General features: G+C 38.1%; 1 protein-coding gene across 2 annotated transcripts; it reads left to right on the forward strand.

Annotated features, from left to right (window-relative positions):
• The first annotated feature begins 3,195 nt into the window (after positions 1 to 3,195).
• Positions 3,196 to 14,424, forward strand: Awh (LIM/homeobox protein arrowhead). 2 transcript variants are annotated; one of them, XM_033334222.2, is made up of 5 exons: positions 3,196 to 3,479; positions 12,014 to 12,231; positions 12,722 to 12,970; positions 13,508 to 13,681; positions 14,108 to 14,424. In XM_033334222.2, exons 1-5 carry the CDS (start codon positions 3,211 to 3,213, stop codon positions 14,173 to 14,175), a joined length of 978 nt encoding a protein of 325 aa, XP_033190113.2. In that variant the 5' UTR covers positions 3,196 to 3,210; the 3' UTR covers positions 14,176 to 14,424. The 2 variants fall into 2 exon arrangements, with proteins under 2 accessions (XP_033190113.2, XP_076474105.1); XM_076617990.1 differs by having other exon boundaries at positions 3,307 to 3,479; positions 14,099 to 14,424.
• Positions 14,425 to 14,789: the final 365 nt, after the last annotated feature.

The following is a 14,789-nucleotide window of genomic DNA, read 5'->3' on the forward strand; positions in this document are numbered from 1 at the left end:
AGCCAATTACAATTACAACTAGATATTTAAAAGTGTTTAGTGACACGTTATCAATTGAAATCATAGCTTGTGCGTTTGTAGAGAAGATTCGTTCGTTTTCAAAATGCCTGCGGCTCTCCTGTTATATTGTCTCATACGCTTCCTAATAAAAGAAAAAGAAACAAAGGAAAAAGAAAAACGAACCTACGTAGAAACGACGGAAAGAGAAAAAAATTGAAATTTAAAGAACGTCGATCAGTGAACTTCCGTCCCCTTGTAGGAAGACCGGGTTCTGAAGTATCATTCTCATAATAAACTCCGAAAATCACGCCCCTGACAGGCCGTGCGACCGCAGAAAGCAGGATTCGGCAGAGTCCGGGGTTAGGTACAAATAGGAGGGTATGCCGGTTCACCATAACTTATGGGGCTGGTCCTATGTGACGAGAACGCGTCTCCATGATGGGCACTGTATGCGGAACCTTACAACACGCGTGTTCTCTCAAGCGTTAGGTGTTATATAGGTATAGAAGCAGCACCTACGAGGCTTGCAGGTATTACATTACAATGGCATTATGTAACTCCCATACGCCACCATTGTGGAGCCAGTTGTGACGTATGGTTAACCACCAACCATAACCAACCAAATGTTCGCACGTTCTAACTGTGTAAGGATCTGGAATACGTGTGTATGTGTGTGTACCGGCGTGGAAGTATTGATAGTATTTTGGAGACAGAAGATATACGTAATATCACAAGATCTTTGAGAGAGCTGTAAGGGAACAGGGTTTATAAAATTAGTATTAATCTCTCTTCCATGAAAGATAATTCGACTTTTATTTGGCGCTATATGTAATCGTTAAAATTTATAAAACAGACTAATCCTTTTCAAAAATCATAGAACTCTAATAATTAATCTAATAATTAATAATAATTAAGTAAAGTCTTGTGTCTCGTAAAATAATTGTATAATTTTTATCAAACTACATAACCATCTTATAATCGAATAATTCTAATCAATTATATCGAAATACACGATATTTTCTCATTGTTTCATTATCAAAGACTATGTAATAGTGTTCTAGAATATACAACTAACTAGAACGTAGGTACATAGTTTAGTTGTCCTCTACAAAACTCAAAGTTCAATTTAAGAATGTTGTATCTCTATGAATCTCGTCTTTCGCTTCTTTGAATCGCCGCGTTTGAGTTCAGCTAGGAGATTCGCATGCTTTTTGATATCGCGAGGCATATATTAGGCTAATAGCCCGAAAAGAGACTAATCCTCCGTTTTACGATCCCGCCTCGCATGCAACCGCGGCTCGTTATTGTCACCTATAACTCTCCCTCCGCTGGGCCAACCGCTAACTTGTGGGTGTAGAAGTCGTGACACACGAATGAACCAGTCGAAACGATATAGCCGGTGATATTTTAACCACGGATTTATTACGACGGAAGAAAAGGCCTAAAGCTGGAAGATTAACGAGCGACTTGCGATCAAGTTTATGTTTAACGTAAATTTCTAATGTTGCTAAAATGCGTGGGCTAGATCGTGCGGCCATTGTTTTAGATTATGCAAGTAAGTATAGATTGGACAAATTGCAATCCAACGAACCAACCGATCTTACCCAAAACATGTACTTTCAAGTGATGTACAATATAAAAGACCAGAGAATAAACACACAAGCAACCCCTCCATCGTTCCTTACGAAAGTTTATTTACTCGGCACGCCCCGCTCGTTCAGAAATCATTTAGCTCCTAGCATTCTGTAGCTCGATCGAATCGTGAATCCGACACGAGTCGTCGTAACAAGATCGCCGACACAATGACGGAAGGCGGCTGGACGCCACGGTTGCCCATTTAAGCATCCCATTGGAGTATTCCAACCCCTATAGAACCATCATGGGGATGTTACGGGGTGGGCTGGTCACATATATTACACCGGTGCTCGCAGGACTTGCGTGTACGACACAATACGAATCTGTACGCGAGAGCATGCGTGTTACTATATTGAAAGGGAACGTCGACTTTGAAGCAGAGGGTTCGTGCTACCTTCTGCAGATCCGTGGTTATGTTGGCAACGGTGTAACGCTTCCCTGCAGGGTGCCATTTTCGCTTGACCAGCTGCTGAACGAAGTTGTATGAGAGTTTGTAAACGGAGAATTAGCGAAGACTTCGGTGATACGTTGATGTACATCACGCATGCGGCTCTTCATGGCGGAATGCGAAAAAGTTTCTCGATGGATCTACGCTTTAGCTGTTCGCAGCGTTTCTATTACGAATTTATATCAGATAATGAAACATAATAATTCACATAATAAACACTAGAAACTTTCACTAGGACGCATATGTCCCTCGTTACAACATGGGTCGAAAGGGTTAATGGAAAATGTGAGAATGGTTCTTTGTAAGAGAGATTGGCAAAATATAAATTGCAAAATGTGTGATTCTAGTTCAATTTTCTTTAACGCTACAAATTTTCCAAACAACCTAATATTTAAGCAGCTGTTTTATAACAATGTATTAGGTTGTCCAAATAGTGTCTTTCTTTTACAGACACGTCTTTTACAACGAAGCATCTTTATACAAACATGAAACCTAATCTGTCAAACGTTGTGATCTCCATCTTGATAGAATAAAATGGATCGAAAAATGTTGTGCATCCATTATTTCCTTATAAAACGGAAGAAACTTTTCGAACGACCTAATACAAGTGCTTACGAAGCTGGGCCAGTCTTCGCACGATTGTTCGATACGCAGGAAAAAGATTAGCAATGCCATAACGAAGTCAAGGTTCCCCTGTTAGTTTTCCTGTGAACGGTATTGTGCCACGCTATCCCATGCACAATTCAACAAACAAACTATCGGATGTTCTTGTCACGAAATCTATGACACACTTGATGGATGCGTGTGTTTCGATCAATCTGTTTCGATGCAGTTTACTATGCCTGCTATTCGCAAATCCTTTCCTACCTTCTCAAACGTGCGTACACTTTCGCGCTCGAGAATTTTCTGATACATTCTTCGTTAAAAATATTTTATATTTGAATTGTCATATATTATTATGTTATATTTTCTATATTTTTAGTAGATACTCTGATTTTTTTAAATAGCGTACTTGTACACATACAGCTCACTTTACGTTACAGCTTTCGTTCGCGATGGTTAAGCATCAACGTTTCCGAGTTTTTCTCACGCTTGCTTCAATGACATTACAGACGGAGATAGAAGATATGACGAGCGATGGCGTGTGCGAAGGCACCAGTCCGAATCTTGCTACAGCCGAAAATGCCGGCGGGTTGATAGGGCCGGAAATGTCGCCAAGCGTGATGGAGTGCGGCGGATGCGGAGAACGCGTCCGTGAGCGCACTGTTCTTTGCGTCGGCGGTCGAACTTGGCACTCGAGGTGCTTGAGGTGCTGTGCTTGTGCCAGGCCGCTACATGATCAGCATTCCTGCTTCTTGAAGGGCATGAGACTCTACTGCAGGCATGACTACGCTCTGTAAGTTGATAAATAAATCTCCATTGTTAGTAGGTATTAGAGCCTCCTATATGCGAACTAATAGAGAGACAAAAATATTCGGATAATAACAATTATTTTCCTGATGTTAAATTTCGTTTGGTCAGATACAGATCAAAGAAATTGTCATTGCTTGCTCCAATATGCCTCATATATGCGAATTAATAGAGAGACAAAAATATTCGGATAATAGAACAATTATTTTCCTGATGTTAAATTTCGTTTGGTCAGATACAGATCAAAGAAATTGTCATTGCTTGCTCCAATATGCCTCATATATGCGAATTAATAGAGAGACAAAAATATTCGGATAATAGAACAATTATTTTTCTCATGTAAAATTTCGTTTGGTCAGATACAGATCAAAGAAATTGTCATTGCTTGCTCCAATATGCCTCATATATGCGAATTAATAGAGACAAAAATATTCGGATAATAGAACAATTATTTTTCTCATGTAAAATTTCGTTTGGTCAGATACAGATCAAAGAAATTGTCATTGCTTGCTCCAATATGCCTCATATATGCGAATTAATAGAGAGACAAAAATATTCGGATAATAACAATTATTTTCCTGATGTTAAATTTCGTTTGGTCAGATACAGATCAAAGAAATTGTCATTGCTTGCTCCAATATGCCTCATATATGCGAATTAATAGAGAGACAAAAATATTCGGATAATAGAACAATTATTTTTCTGATGTTAAATTTCGTTTGGTCAGATACAGATCAAAGAAATTGTCATTGCTTGCTCCAATATGCCTCATATATGCGAATTAATAGAGAGACAAAAATATTCGGATAATAGAACAATTATTTTTCTCATGTAAAATTTCGTTTGGTCAGATACAGATCAAAGAAATTGTCATTGCTTGCTCCAATATGCCTCATATATGCGAATTAATAGAGAGACAAAAATATTCGGATAATAGAACAATTATTTTTCTGATGTTAAATTTCATTTGGTCAGATACAGATCAAAGAAATTGTCAGTTTGCTTCAATGTCCGAGAACATTAATTTAATTTGTTTACATAAAAAAGCTACTAGTCAAATGAAACATATGTAACGATACGTAACAGCATATCTATTTATCATTTGATAAAGTAATAATAATTTCTATATAAAGCGATGATAAATAGCTTTCAATCGTCTTAGTATAGAATATTTACGTCATCTTCGCAACGAAATTTTATAGAATTTTACTTTTATTGAAAATGGCTTTTTTATGAAGCGCACAAGAACTTTCGTGGACAGGTAAATTTATTTATAAGATTTCCGAAAAATGTAACGTTACGTAGAAGTGACAGGTTACAAATAATATCAGTAGCCAGAAATATTCTCATACGTATATCTGCATACTATGATACTGAAACAAAAATTCTGTTACACGTTCAACGAGAAAGCTTAAATTAAAAACGCGCTCAATCAAAGATCGAATAATAAAGATAACGGAGTTTATCAAGGGAAACTGCAATGCTTTAGCGCATATAGCTACCGTAGAAGTAAAACGAGACATACCGCGAAGCATAAATCGAGATCAACAGAACTCGTAATTGCCATTGCGTCGTCAAAGATCTACGTTTCCTTGTAGCCGCAATTTAGTGGTCGAAAGAGATTCAATTATTGCGATAACAAGCAACGAGAAGGCAAACCTGGTTGTTATGTGTAATATTCAAATGTGTGTTGATCTATCGATAGAATAATAAACCGTGGTAAAAGTGTGGCGTGCCATGTTTTCATTATCAATGCAATAAATAACAATTCGTTGGAAACCTCTTAATCGACCCGCACGAACGAACTAGAGTATTGCCTCCGTGGCAATCCATAAGTGACTCTTCGATCGATCGATTGGTGATTGTAAATCAATGTTAACATTTCTATAAATTAACTGTGTTGTATGGTAAATATCTGTTTTATCGGCTACGAATTAAGTTGTTACATTACTGAATGCAACGGAATGAAACTCACAGGAATTTATTAATCTCCCACTGTTTATAAATCGTTGAATTTTTATTATAGGCTACATGACTGGAAATTTTCGTTGGAATTGAAATATCGATCATACTTTCTGTTACTTTCCCTAGAGAAATTTTAGAATCTTGCAGATTTATCGATTCTTTATAAATCATTGAATTTGTATTATTCGCCGTCAAAAACTTTTGTTGAAATTTTGCACTAGTTATAAGATAATGACAACTTTATAGAATTTAAGAAAAAACATGGAGAATTATGAAAGGAAATTTTGTTTACATTTCTTGAAAACTGGGGCGTATAGTTTCATCTTACAAAAATTTAACTACCTCCTCTATTTACTTATACAACGTAAAGATACGTTGTTCGACATACATTGCCTTGTAGCGGAATCGGATAATGACTGATCGAAAGCTGTTTGTTTCGGGTATTTTCGTAGGAAGGATGACCAAGGGACGAAAAGAAGCTTGCAGTGACTGGTCGATTGTACGCGAAGAATTCGAGTCGAACACTTTCCAACGTGTTTATCCAACTGTCAATCAACTTTAGTTCGGTCACCTGGCTGTTGCACCAGCCTGTCTAAAATCACGTATCGTGATATCCGATCGTGACGAGCGACCGGTATCGCTGTCTTATTATCGAACGCGGAAATCAATGTAATCCTCAGAAGAAAGGAAATGAAAAAGAATAAAGTGAATTCATTGTGTATTATGCTATGGTACTACTGTACTCTACTGTACAGTCATTTCTTTCGATTTCGAATCTGATGTGTTTCTATAATTACTTGGAATTGTCGAAACGAATTTTATTGTCCATCGATTTAATGTTTCAGATTTTTGAAAATTTCATTAAACTCGCAACTCGATTCTCGCGGAATGATGTGGATAATTATTATTCTTTAACACTTTGACTGCCACGGTTTCTCCTGTGACACCGCGGTGGTGATCGGAGCGCTTGAACTTCTTACAATTGTAAAAATTGAATGAAAATTGACAATTAGGGCATTTTGACCGATAAATAGAAGATACTTTGAAATAAAAAGTGCCCCACTGAACAATTAAACATTTTTATTAGAACATCAATAAAAAAATTTGCATCCATATCTTTGACGGGTAATCTACGAATGTTATTATAAACACACTTTGGAAAATAATCGTAAATGCTGCTTTATAATCATAAAATTGAAGTTAGAAATGTGCACATACCTTACTATTATATATAGAACGAATAAATACCGTTTACTGATATCTTCTACACGTTTCAACAATATATTCTGGACGTTTTACTTACGACAAAATAACGAATGCGAATGGTTTGTTGAAATAAACGAAGTTTTGTTATAATATGTCGCTATCAACTGCTACCAAGGCGCCGTGGTGGTCACCCGTGACCACCAATGAGATAAACGATCCATTGGGGAAGAATGTTGTCTTATATCATCAATTTATTATTATTTTGCTATTATATAAAAATACTCCCGTTGCGTCCTAAGCGAAACATGTGATTTTGACGTGGCAGTCAAACTGTTAACAAGATACCTACGATGTATATCCTTGTTTAGCCTGCAGATGTTAGAAATTCTAGTAATAAAATAAAAAATTATGAAAAGTTTAGCAACAGAGAGTCGGCATTCTCTGTGAAGACAGTTGCAGGATTTTTTCGTGGCGTGGCTGTCTTTTTGAGGGTCAAAGTCGTGTATATGCGGGAGGTCCTGAGGAATCTGCCGCGTAATTTTTTCGACTGGCGTTTTTCGCCTCGTAATGCTGGCTTACGATGACCCGGTCGACAGGATCCACGACCCGTAGACACGTCGACAACCGACTCGGAAAGAAACGAAGCCACTATTTCGATTTACGCTCGGCTCGTCGTGATAAATGATCGAAAACTATACCGTGGATACCTCGAGAATCGAGGACACCGCTTCACCGAACCTTCGTTCAATTCGTGATTGAAGTGTTGATACAATGTGACCTAATTAATACTCCATTGACACGATCCTTGGTATTTTCGATTGGGATGGGTGTAGGTATAAGTGTGTGTACAGTCAGCCACGAAAGTCTACATACACTTATCGACTTTTGTATATCTGATTTGGGTATCAAAAAAACTAGAAGCGTACTTCATCACAAAATTATTTACATTTATTTATATCGATATGATTAGGCATTATTAGGGTGTTTCTAAGAGGAATTGAGAAAAAAGAACAATCAAAGTATTTGATTTAACTCGGAAGAAAGTTGGCATACAAATTACATTAGACATTACAAAACCTTTAATTTTTGTAATCGATGTAAGCACGTGTTTCGAGTAATCGTAAAAGGGAAGAAAACCGAAACACGTGTTAACAAATTCGACACGTAGTTCTAGTTTTAATAACATTTTTCAAGCGACAAACCTTTTCGTTATACTTATATAATTTACAAGTTAATCGTCATCAATCATACAAAATACAGATCATTTCAAGATGATAGAGTTTAATCTTCGACGAACAGGAAACAATGAGATTGGTGATTTTATAAGAAGCTTCCTGGAGGATTAATTTTCGTTGTTTTCGGAATTCATCTTGCCGGCTCTCTGGGGATAGGATCTGCATCGGTTATGATAAAAGAAAACTGACAATCGCTTGCTCAAAATTCAAATCCCTTCCTAGAGATTGACGTGGGCGAAACGAGAAAGTTGTTCTTGCAAGCGGGATAAATTAGTGCTTCGCTAAGAGACAATAGGATTAAAACGGATTCTTTTTTGTCGCTTGAGTATCTGTGTGAGATTCAGAATTTACGATTATGCATTACAAATGTACATTCTTCTTCTTCCCTATTAAATCGCTATGAATTGTTACAGGTATTGTATAGTCGACCAGACGATATATGTATTTACAGACTTGTAACTTTTAAAAAGTTCAAAAGAAAGGTTTTAGTTCAAGTACATACGATTACAATGATTTGTATCGAATGATTTGTATTCAATAGCTTATTATCGTGTAATATGCATCGAAAGCTATACTGTTTTGAATGAAATGTGTGATTAGGAAAGATATTGGGTGTGTTAAAGGGATTATGTTCAATAGAGTGGTGGCATTGATCTATTAAAATGTCTTGATTTTTATACACTCTCTGTACTTTAATACTTTTCGTTACATTCGATAAATTGTTATTTCTTAGTGTAGAAGAAATCTTATCGAATATCCAACAGTAACAAACTTTAGGAATCGAATTAGCGGTACATCAAAATCCACGATCTAAGCTCGCTCAATTTCCCATCAAAACGCGCTTAAAACCCTCCACGACGCTAATTAAACTTCAATACCTAAACCACCCTCTGATTCTTGCAATTTCCACAACCAGTCACTTATATACTATTCTAAAGCCTCGCTTAAACGAAACTGCAGCAATGTCGACAACGAAATCCTCACACCCCGTGTTGCTCGTTTTCTCCGTTCGGTAACATCGCCTGGAAACTCCTCTCTCAAGCTCTCTAATACCATATACCCAAGCGAAGAGGTAGGAAACTTTTTCACTGGAAGCTAGGCCGGTGTAAACGGTAGCCGTGTAGCGGCAAGACACGAGCATGCAACACGACACACGCACGCACGTCCAGATGAATGGCTGCAGAGGTGGGTGTTATGGGTGCATCGGTGAGCCAACAACCCGGAGGAGCGTCCTCGGTTAACGACAAGCAGCAGCACGACGGTGGCTTCTTCACGGCCAGTGTGTCCGGTGTGGTCGCTAGTGTGCGCCACGGCCGGTAATTAAACAACGACTAGCGGCCATTAGCCCATTATCATATTCATGAACACGGAAAGTGCATCCCGATTCCTCGTCCGGTTCCTCCGGCAACCGATCCCAGCCTAGCTGTTTATACGATCTGTGTTCGCGAGTCCCTTCGTCCCCCTCGCGAAGATATCTTATGGGGCCACGCGACTACCCCGGTGGCCCCACCACCCCATTTCCAACAGAGAAAGTAACGAGTAGTATACCGGATGGGACTAGACTATATCGAGACTATAAGCGTGTTTCGACCGGGACATAGTTACTCGCGGGATTAAGAGGACGGTTCGGGCGAGAGCGAGCAGATATTTGCACGATACGCTTCCGAGTGCAGCGATGCTAATGGAGTTGATTGTTTTGTAGAGTATGAAGTACTGACGAGGTATGGTGAAACTGGGAGCGGGAATGGATGTATGGAGAAGTGAATATATACCGAAGGTGTGGAGAAAGGGGAGTGTAGAATTGAATATTTATCGTGTACCTATGTAATGAAATCAGGAAATTAATAAAAAGCGGAGTCAATCAGTTTGACATTTGAGAAGCTCATATGTCGAGATACATCGATAAGTCGACGAAGAATAAAAGGTTACGAAACGGAGAGAATGTTTTTTTTTCATATCGCTCCTTCTTCGATCGAAACTATTATAGAAAGAGATCGCCGGAGTAAAAGAGTACTTATACGTATATACTTATGTCATAGAACACGCTGTACCATGAAAGATTGCTTTCCAAGATGAGAGCTGGGAAGAGAAACTTCTCTTCTCTCAACTTTCTTCTGTTCTTTCGAGTCTTTCTTCCGAAGACGCTTTCTAATGAAATTTTTCATTTCTCTTTCATTCTTTTCGTGTTTCTTCTTACATGCCTTTCACTAACATCCATTTGTTTTCAGTGTTTTGCCATATGTAACAACCTTATTGTTTAATGTTTCATCGTGTGTCAATAGTTCGTGTAAAATGTTCATCGAATGAAATTAATTGTAAGATTTTCCAGTGTCGATTTCCCTTCTAACATTTCTGGTATTGCAGATAGTATTTTCTAAATATCTTTTTTCTCCTTGCCACTCTATTTTCTTCCTTTTGCTTCTACCATCTACACCTCTTCCCTCATTGCCTATCTATTCCCTCAACTTCCTCCTTATCTCACAACTCTCGTTTCTCTCTTTTTCGTCTCCCCTCATTTATTAATCCTTTTTCACTACGGTGTTCCCGCGCGGCAGCGCGAGTTTACATACACGCAAACATACTCTTGAAGGTTGCAACTCGCGCTTCGGGGTCCTGCAGTCATTTATTTGTCACAGGACGACCGGTACAGGCTGGCTTGTTCCAGGTAAACGCGCGTTCGTGCGCGACGCGTTATCTAAGACCGTTCTCCCGAGTGCTCTGCCGCTCTTCGAAGTACGAATTATTTCTCCCATCGGCCATTGCAATGTGCGCACATTGATAATCGACTCGCACCGTGTGAAATCGTACGCCGACATTTTTGAAGCTCCTTTCATCTTCTTTCACGTATGATAATTTCGCGTTTTATTGGAATGTTCGATGCCCGGCTAATGGTAATTCCTGATTAAATTTAAATTATTTCGTTAACATAGAGATTTTAATGTAGTCTCAGCTAAATATACGCAGTTTTTAGTCTGTTTCGATGAAATGGTGGAATTTTTGAACTATGGATTCGCGTGTTGCGTTGTGACGTAGAAATTAATATTTGAAAGCCATAAATGGAAAAGTTACGTATACGTATTTCCCGTCTTTTATAGAAGAGTAATTTTCTAATTCGATATATTGTCGATCAAAATATTATTTTAGACTTTTGAAAACCATTAAACCGTCAACTATGCAGACTAATATTAATTAAGTCAAACTAACATAATAATCAAACTAATATTATTTGTTTCTTGCAACTTACCATCTCAATCGTAGAAACTATTTAGAAAGATACGAATTCGCATAAACGTTCGCCGTGTATTAACAATGACATCAATTAATGTCACAGTTTTATTCTCAAATTCTCTATATGGTCAGTCGTAGCAGGAAATTCACGATCGGACTAGGCGTTTTTCTGGTTGAGAGCGCGTCGATGGCCGGTTTATCGACTGCTGAATGTTCGAAGACGGGAAGAGCAGAGGTAGAATCGTTGACGCGAAACGTTTTCTTTACACTTCGCGGCGAACGCGTTCGTTAGAGCCGGACGAAGTTAAATCCTCGAGGAGCGAGCTACCATCGTTGAATTTATTGGCGCCATTGCCGCAGGTGGCCGCGTGCTGCGTGCCTGCGAATTCTTTACAACTGCTTCGGATTTCCCGGCATGCCATGGCATCGTTAGTCACCCGGCTCTTTTCATAGAAAAATTCCGCATTCTTCGCTTATCCTTTTCGGTTTCCGTTGATAAAATTAATGGAAAAGAATGGGAACGTTACCTGGAATTGTCGTGAGATTCAGATCGTTCGATCCTGAAGAAGAGACGTATGATTTTCTTGACTTGAAATATAGCAGTTACCTGCAGCTATCTTGTAGGTTCTAATGTAAAATTTACACTAAAAATTAATGCCAATATATTTGAATGTTTACTATAGAAAACTTGTGGAAAATGTTTAATTTATGAATAGGCCATGTGTTTCAAACGAAGGAACTTGTTGCATATATTTGTTATACATTGTCTAAGTATTGTTGCACTTTTTATATATCGTTACATATTCGTTATGCTTATTTATTTTTAAAAATCTCCAAATTTCATTGATTACAACGAATAAAATTGTCTGAAATTATTTTCGTTTAGTACTTTTGGCGCAAAGTGTGCGAAATGTGGCCGAAGCGTGGGTGCAGGGGATTGGGTGAGAAGAGCCAGAGAAAGGGTTTACCACTTGGCGTGTTTTGCATGCGACGCCTGTTCTCGTCAACTTTCCACGGGCGAACAGTTCGCCCTCTTGGACGCCAGATTGCTTTGCAAAGCTCACTACCTGGATGTAGTCGAAGGCAACAACACTTCTTCCGATGGTGAGACTATGCCGATACTTTATTACGTTACCACAATATCTTTAATTAAGCCTTTCGTGTTCTATGTTGCATATAATTATAACATTGGCACGTTCATTGCTGGCCGGATGTCGCGTGTTCTTTCTCTCGCCGCTTCTTAAGTTTACCAAATAAGTAATTCGATCGTAGAACGATTTAACGATTGCGGAGATATAAAACGTCGCTATTTACAATTCTGACATTCGAATGTCATTTCCGCTCAAAAATAGCGTTTTATTTGATAAGTGTGTAGTTTGATATATTCTCGGTACATTGTAATCTTTGAGATTATCAAAATCTGTGGATTTAGTTCTTTGCGCCTGCTTTTTATATCGTTAAATCTGGAAAAAGCTTAGGATTTAAGTTATTCGGTGCTGGAATAAAAAAATGTCAAAATGAAATCTACAGACTCGGAGAGAAAGATTTAGTGGCGTAAGGAAAGGTGGAACACCTCTAATTGGTACTTTCGCAGAAGGCGGTGACTCGGAGAGCGGGCACAAGAGCGGTAACAAGGCGAAGAGAGTGAGAACCACGTTCACGGAGGAACAGCTTTCTGTTCTCCAAGCGAATTTTCAACTGGACAGCAATCCGGACGGCCAAGACCTGGAGAGGATAGCGCATGTGACCGGACTCAGCAAAAGAGTTACGCAGGTTTGGTTCCAGAATTCTAGGGCAAGGCAGAAGAAGCATCTGCACACGGGCAAAATGAAAGGGCAACACGGTACTTCTTGCGTTTGTTTCTTTCACCGATATCTGTCCGATTTACAGCTGTCTAGTGAGACGACATTTCTATTTTATTTTCTTTGTTATTCTGTCCGCTTCTTTATTATATCCACGTTCTTATTTTACATTTATTTCGATACTATTTGATCAAGAGGTATTAAAGATTCTGGATATTTTGGGGGAATAAACGTTAGAAACTTTCAAGTAATAAATTTCGATAAAGGACGAAGTTATATGTCGAATGTCTCATTTCGATTGATTCACGTTAATATTTTTGAGATATTTTTTCTATAATTCCACGATAGTTTCACAAATTTCGTTATACGAATATTATTTCAATGCAATATTTTTCCTTTTCAAAAGCAAATATGTGTACGTAAAGTAGAAAAGCAGATCTACAAGTTCTGTTTTTTCAAATGTCTAATGTTAAATACCTATAGGTGATCTTGAAATAATGACGCATGTGGTTCAGCATATTAAAAGTAGCAAGAATTATCATAGCCTAGAATCAAGGAAACATCGTTTGCTGTTACAGTTCATCAGTCACCACCAAATTCTACCGCTTCCACAGGCGATTTCAGTCGGCACATCAATTTACATCTGACCTATTCGTTTCAACATCAACAGCAACACCATCATGGCCCCCAACCGCCGCAGCTGAGTCCAGCTACGTGCAAAAGCCCAACGCCATCCCTCTATCATAATCATGGTAAGAATATCAGAGATTTTCGCATGTGTGGGAAATCTGTTGCATGAACCTATTGCTTTTCTTTCAGTATAGCAGTCTTGACAGAGTATTCGATTAAATCGATAAATGCGATATTTTTCAATCGAGTTGTGTGACATATTCTTGAGAAAATAGTAAAAGATTTTTCATTAGATTTTTAGTGAAAGTTCCAAGAATAGAGACGTTAGGACTAAATTATCGTTTGAAGTATAGCAATAACATTAATTTCTCCTCTCAAACTATAAAATTAAGGGGCAAAATGCAATGGGTTAAACGTGATGATGAAGATTATCTGCTTAAATTCAACAATTAGAATATAACGCGAGTTTATCAATATCCAAGGACGAAACAAAGTTTTGCTTTGAAAAGGTCTACTCTCTATCGCAACACCGTCAACTCTGTCTTCAGGCTCGGAACAATCGATGGACGAACTGTCGCAAGACTCGATGATGTTGTCGATGCCGAACGAGGTTTAATCGCCGCTGGATTAGCCGCATATTGTAAATATTCTTTGTTTAATCTTAAGGTTTCTTTCCCACGTTCATGAATTATTCTTGGTGAACACGTTACTCATTTCGACTTTATTTCTTCCACCGACCATATAGATAGAATATTATTATTAATTATTATTAATATAGAGTATTATTGTTGTTCATTAAAATGTCGCGATCGAAGCTTTGACTTTGAAAGGCACAAGCTTTTTCTCGATATTCGTTGAAAAAAAATTGGCCAAGTAACACAGACGATCCTTGTCCATATTTATCCTTTACCAAAGAAGCGAAAGAATATTCTATATCTTCTACTTTTGTCCAACATATTCCAATTTTTTTTTTTTTTTAATAAAATATTCATCATATTAGAAAATTGCTGTGAGCGTTTCCGTGATTAACACGATGGAACTGAAAAAATTCGGCGAGGATCGTTCTTGCTACGAGCTGCTCAATTCTATTGTATGTAAAAAGACGCAAGACGAATAGAAATTCTTCGAAAGTTTTTCTTTGAAATTTCATAGAACGTCGAAATAGAAAGACTTGCGGTGAAACATCGCGGTTTAAGTACCGAAGTATTTTTTATCGTAAAACGCGTTTTT

Source organism: Bombus vancouverensis, chromosome 4 (assembly GCF_051014615.1).
Source record: "Bombus vancouverensis nearcticus chromosome 4, iyBomVanc1_principal, whole genome shotgun sequence".
NCBI lineage: Eukaryota > Metazoa > Arthropoda > Insecta > Hymenoptera > Apidae > Bombus > Bombus vancouverensis.

Coding starts and splice junctions, on each gene's coding strand:
- Awh (XM_033334222.2), top strand. CDS start 3,211: ATGACGAGCGATGGCGTGTGCGAAGGCACCAGTCCGAATCTTGCTACA. Junction 12,232..12,721: donor CAACAACACTTCTTCCGATG/GTGAGACTATGC, acceptor GTACTTTCGCAG/AAGGCGGTGACTCGGAGAGC. Junction 12,971..13,507: donor CAAAATGAAAGGGCAACACG/GTACTTCTTGCG, acceptor TTGCTGTTACAG/TTCATCAGTCACCACCAAAT.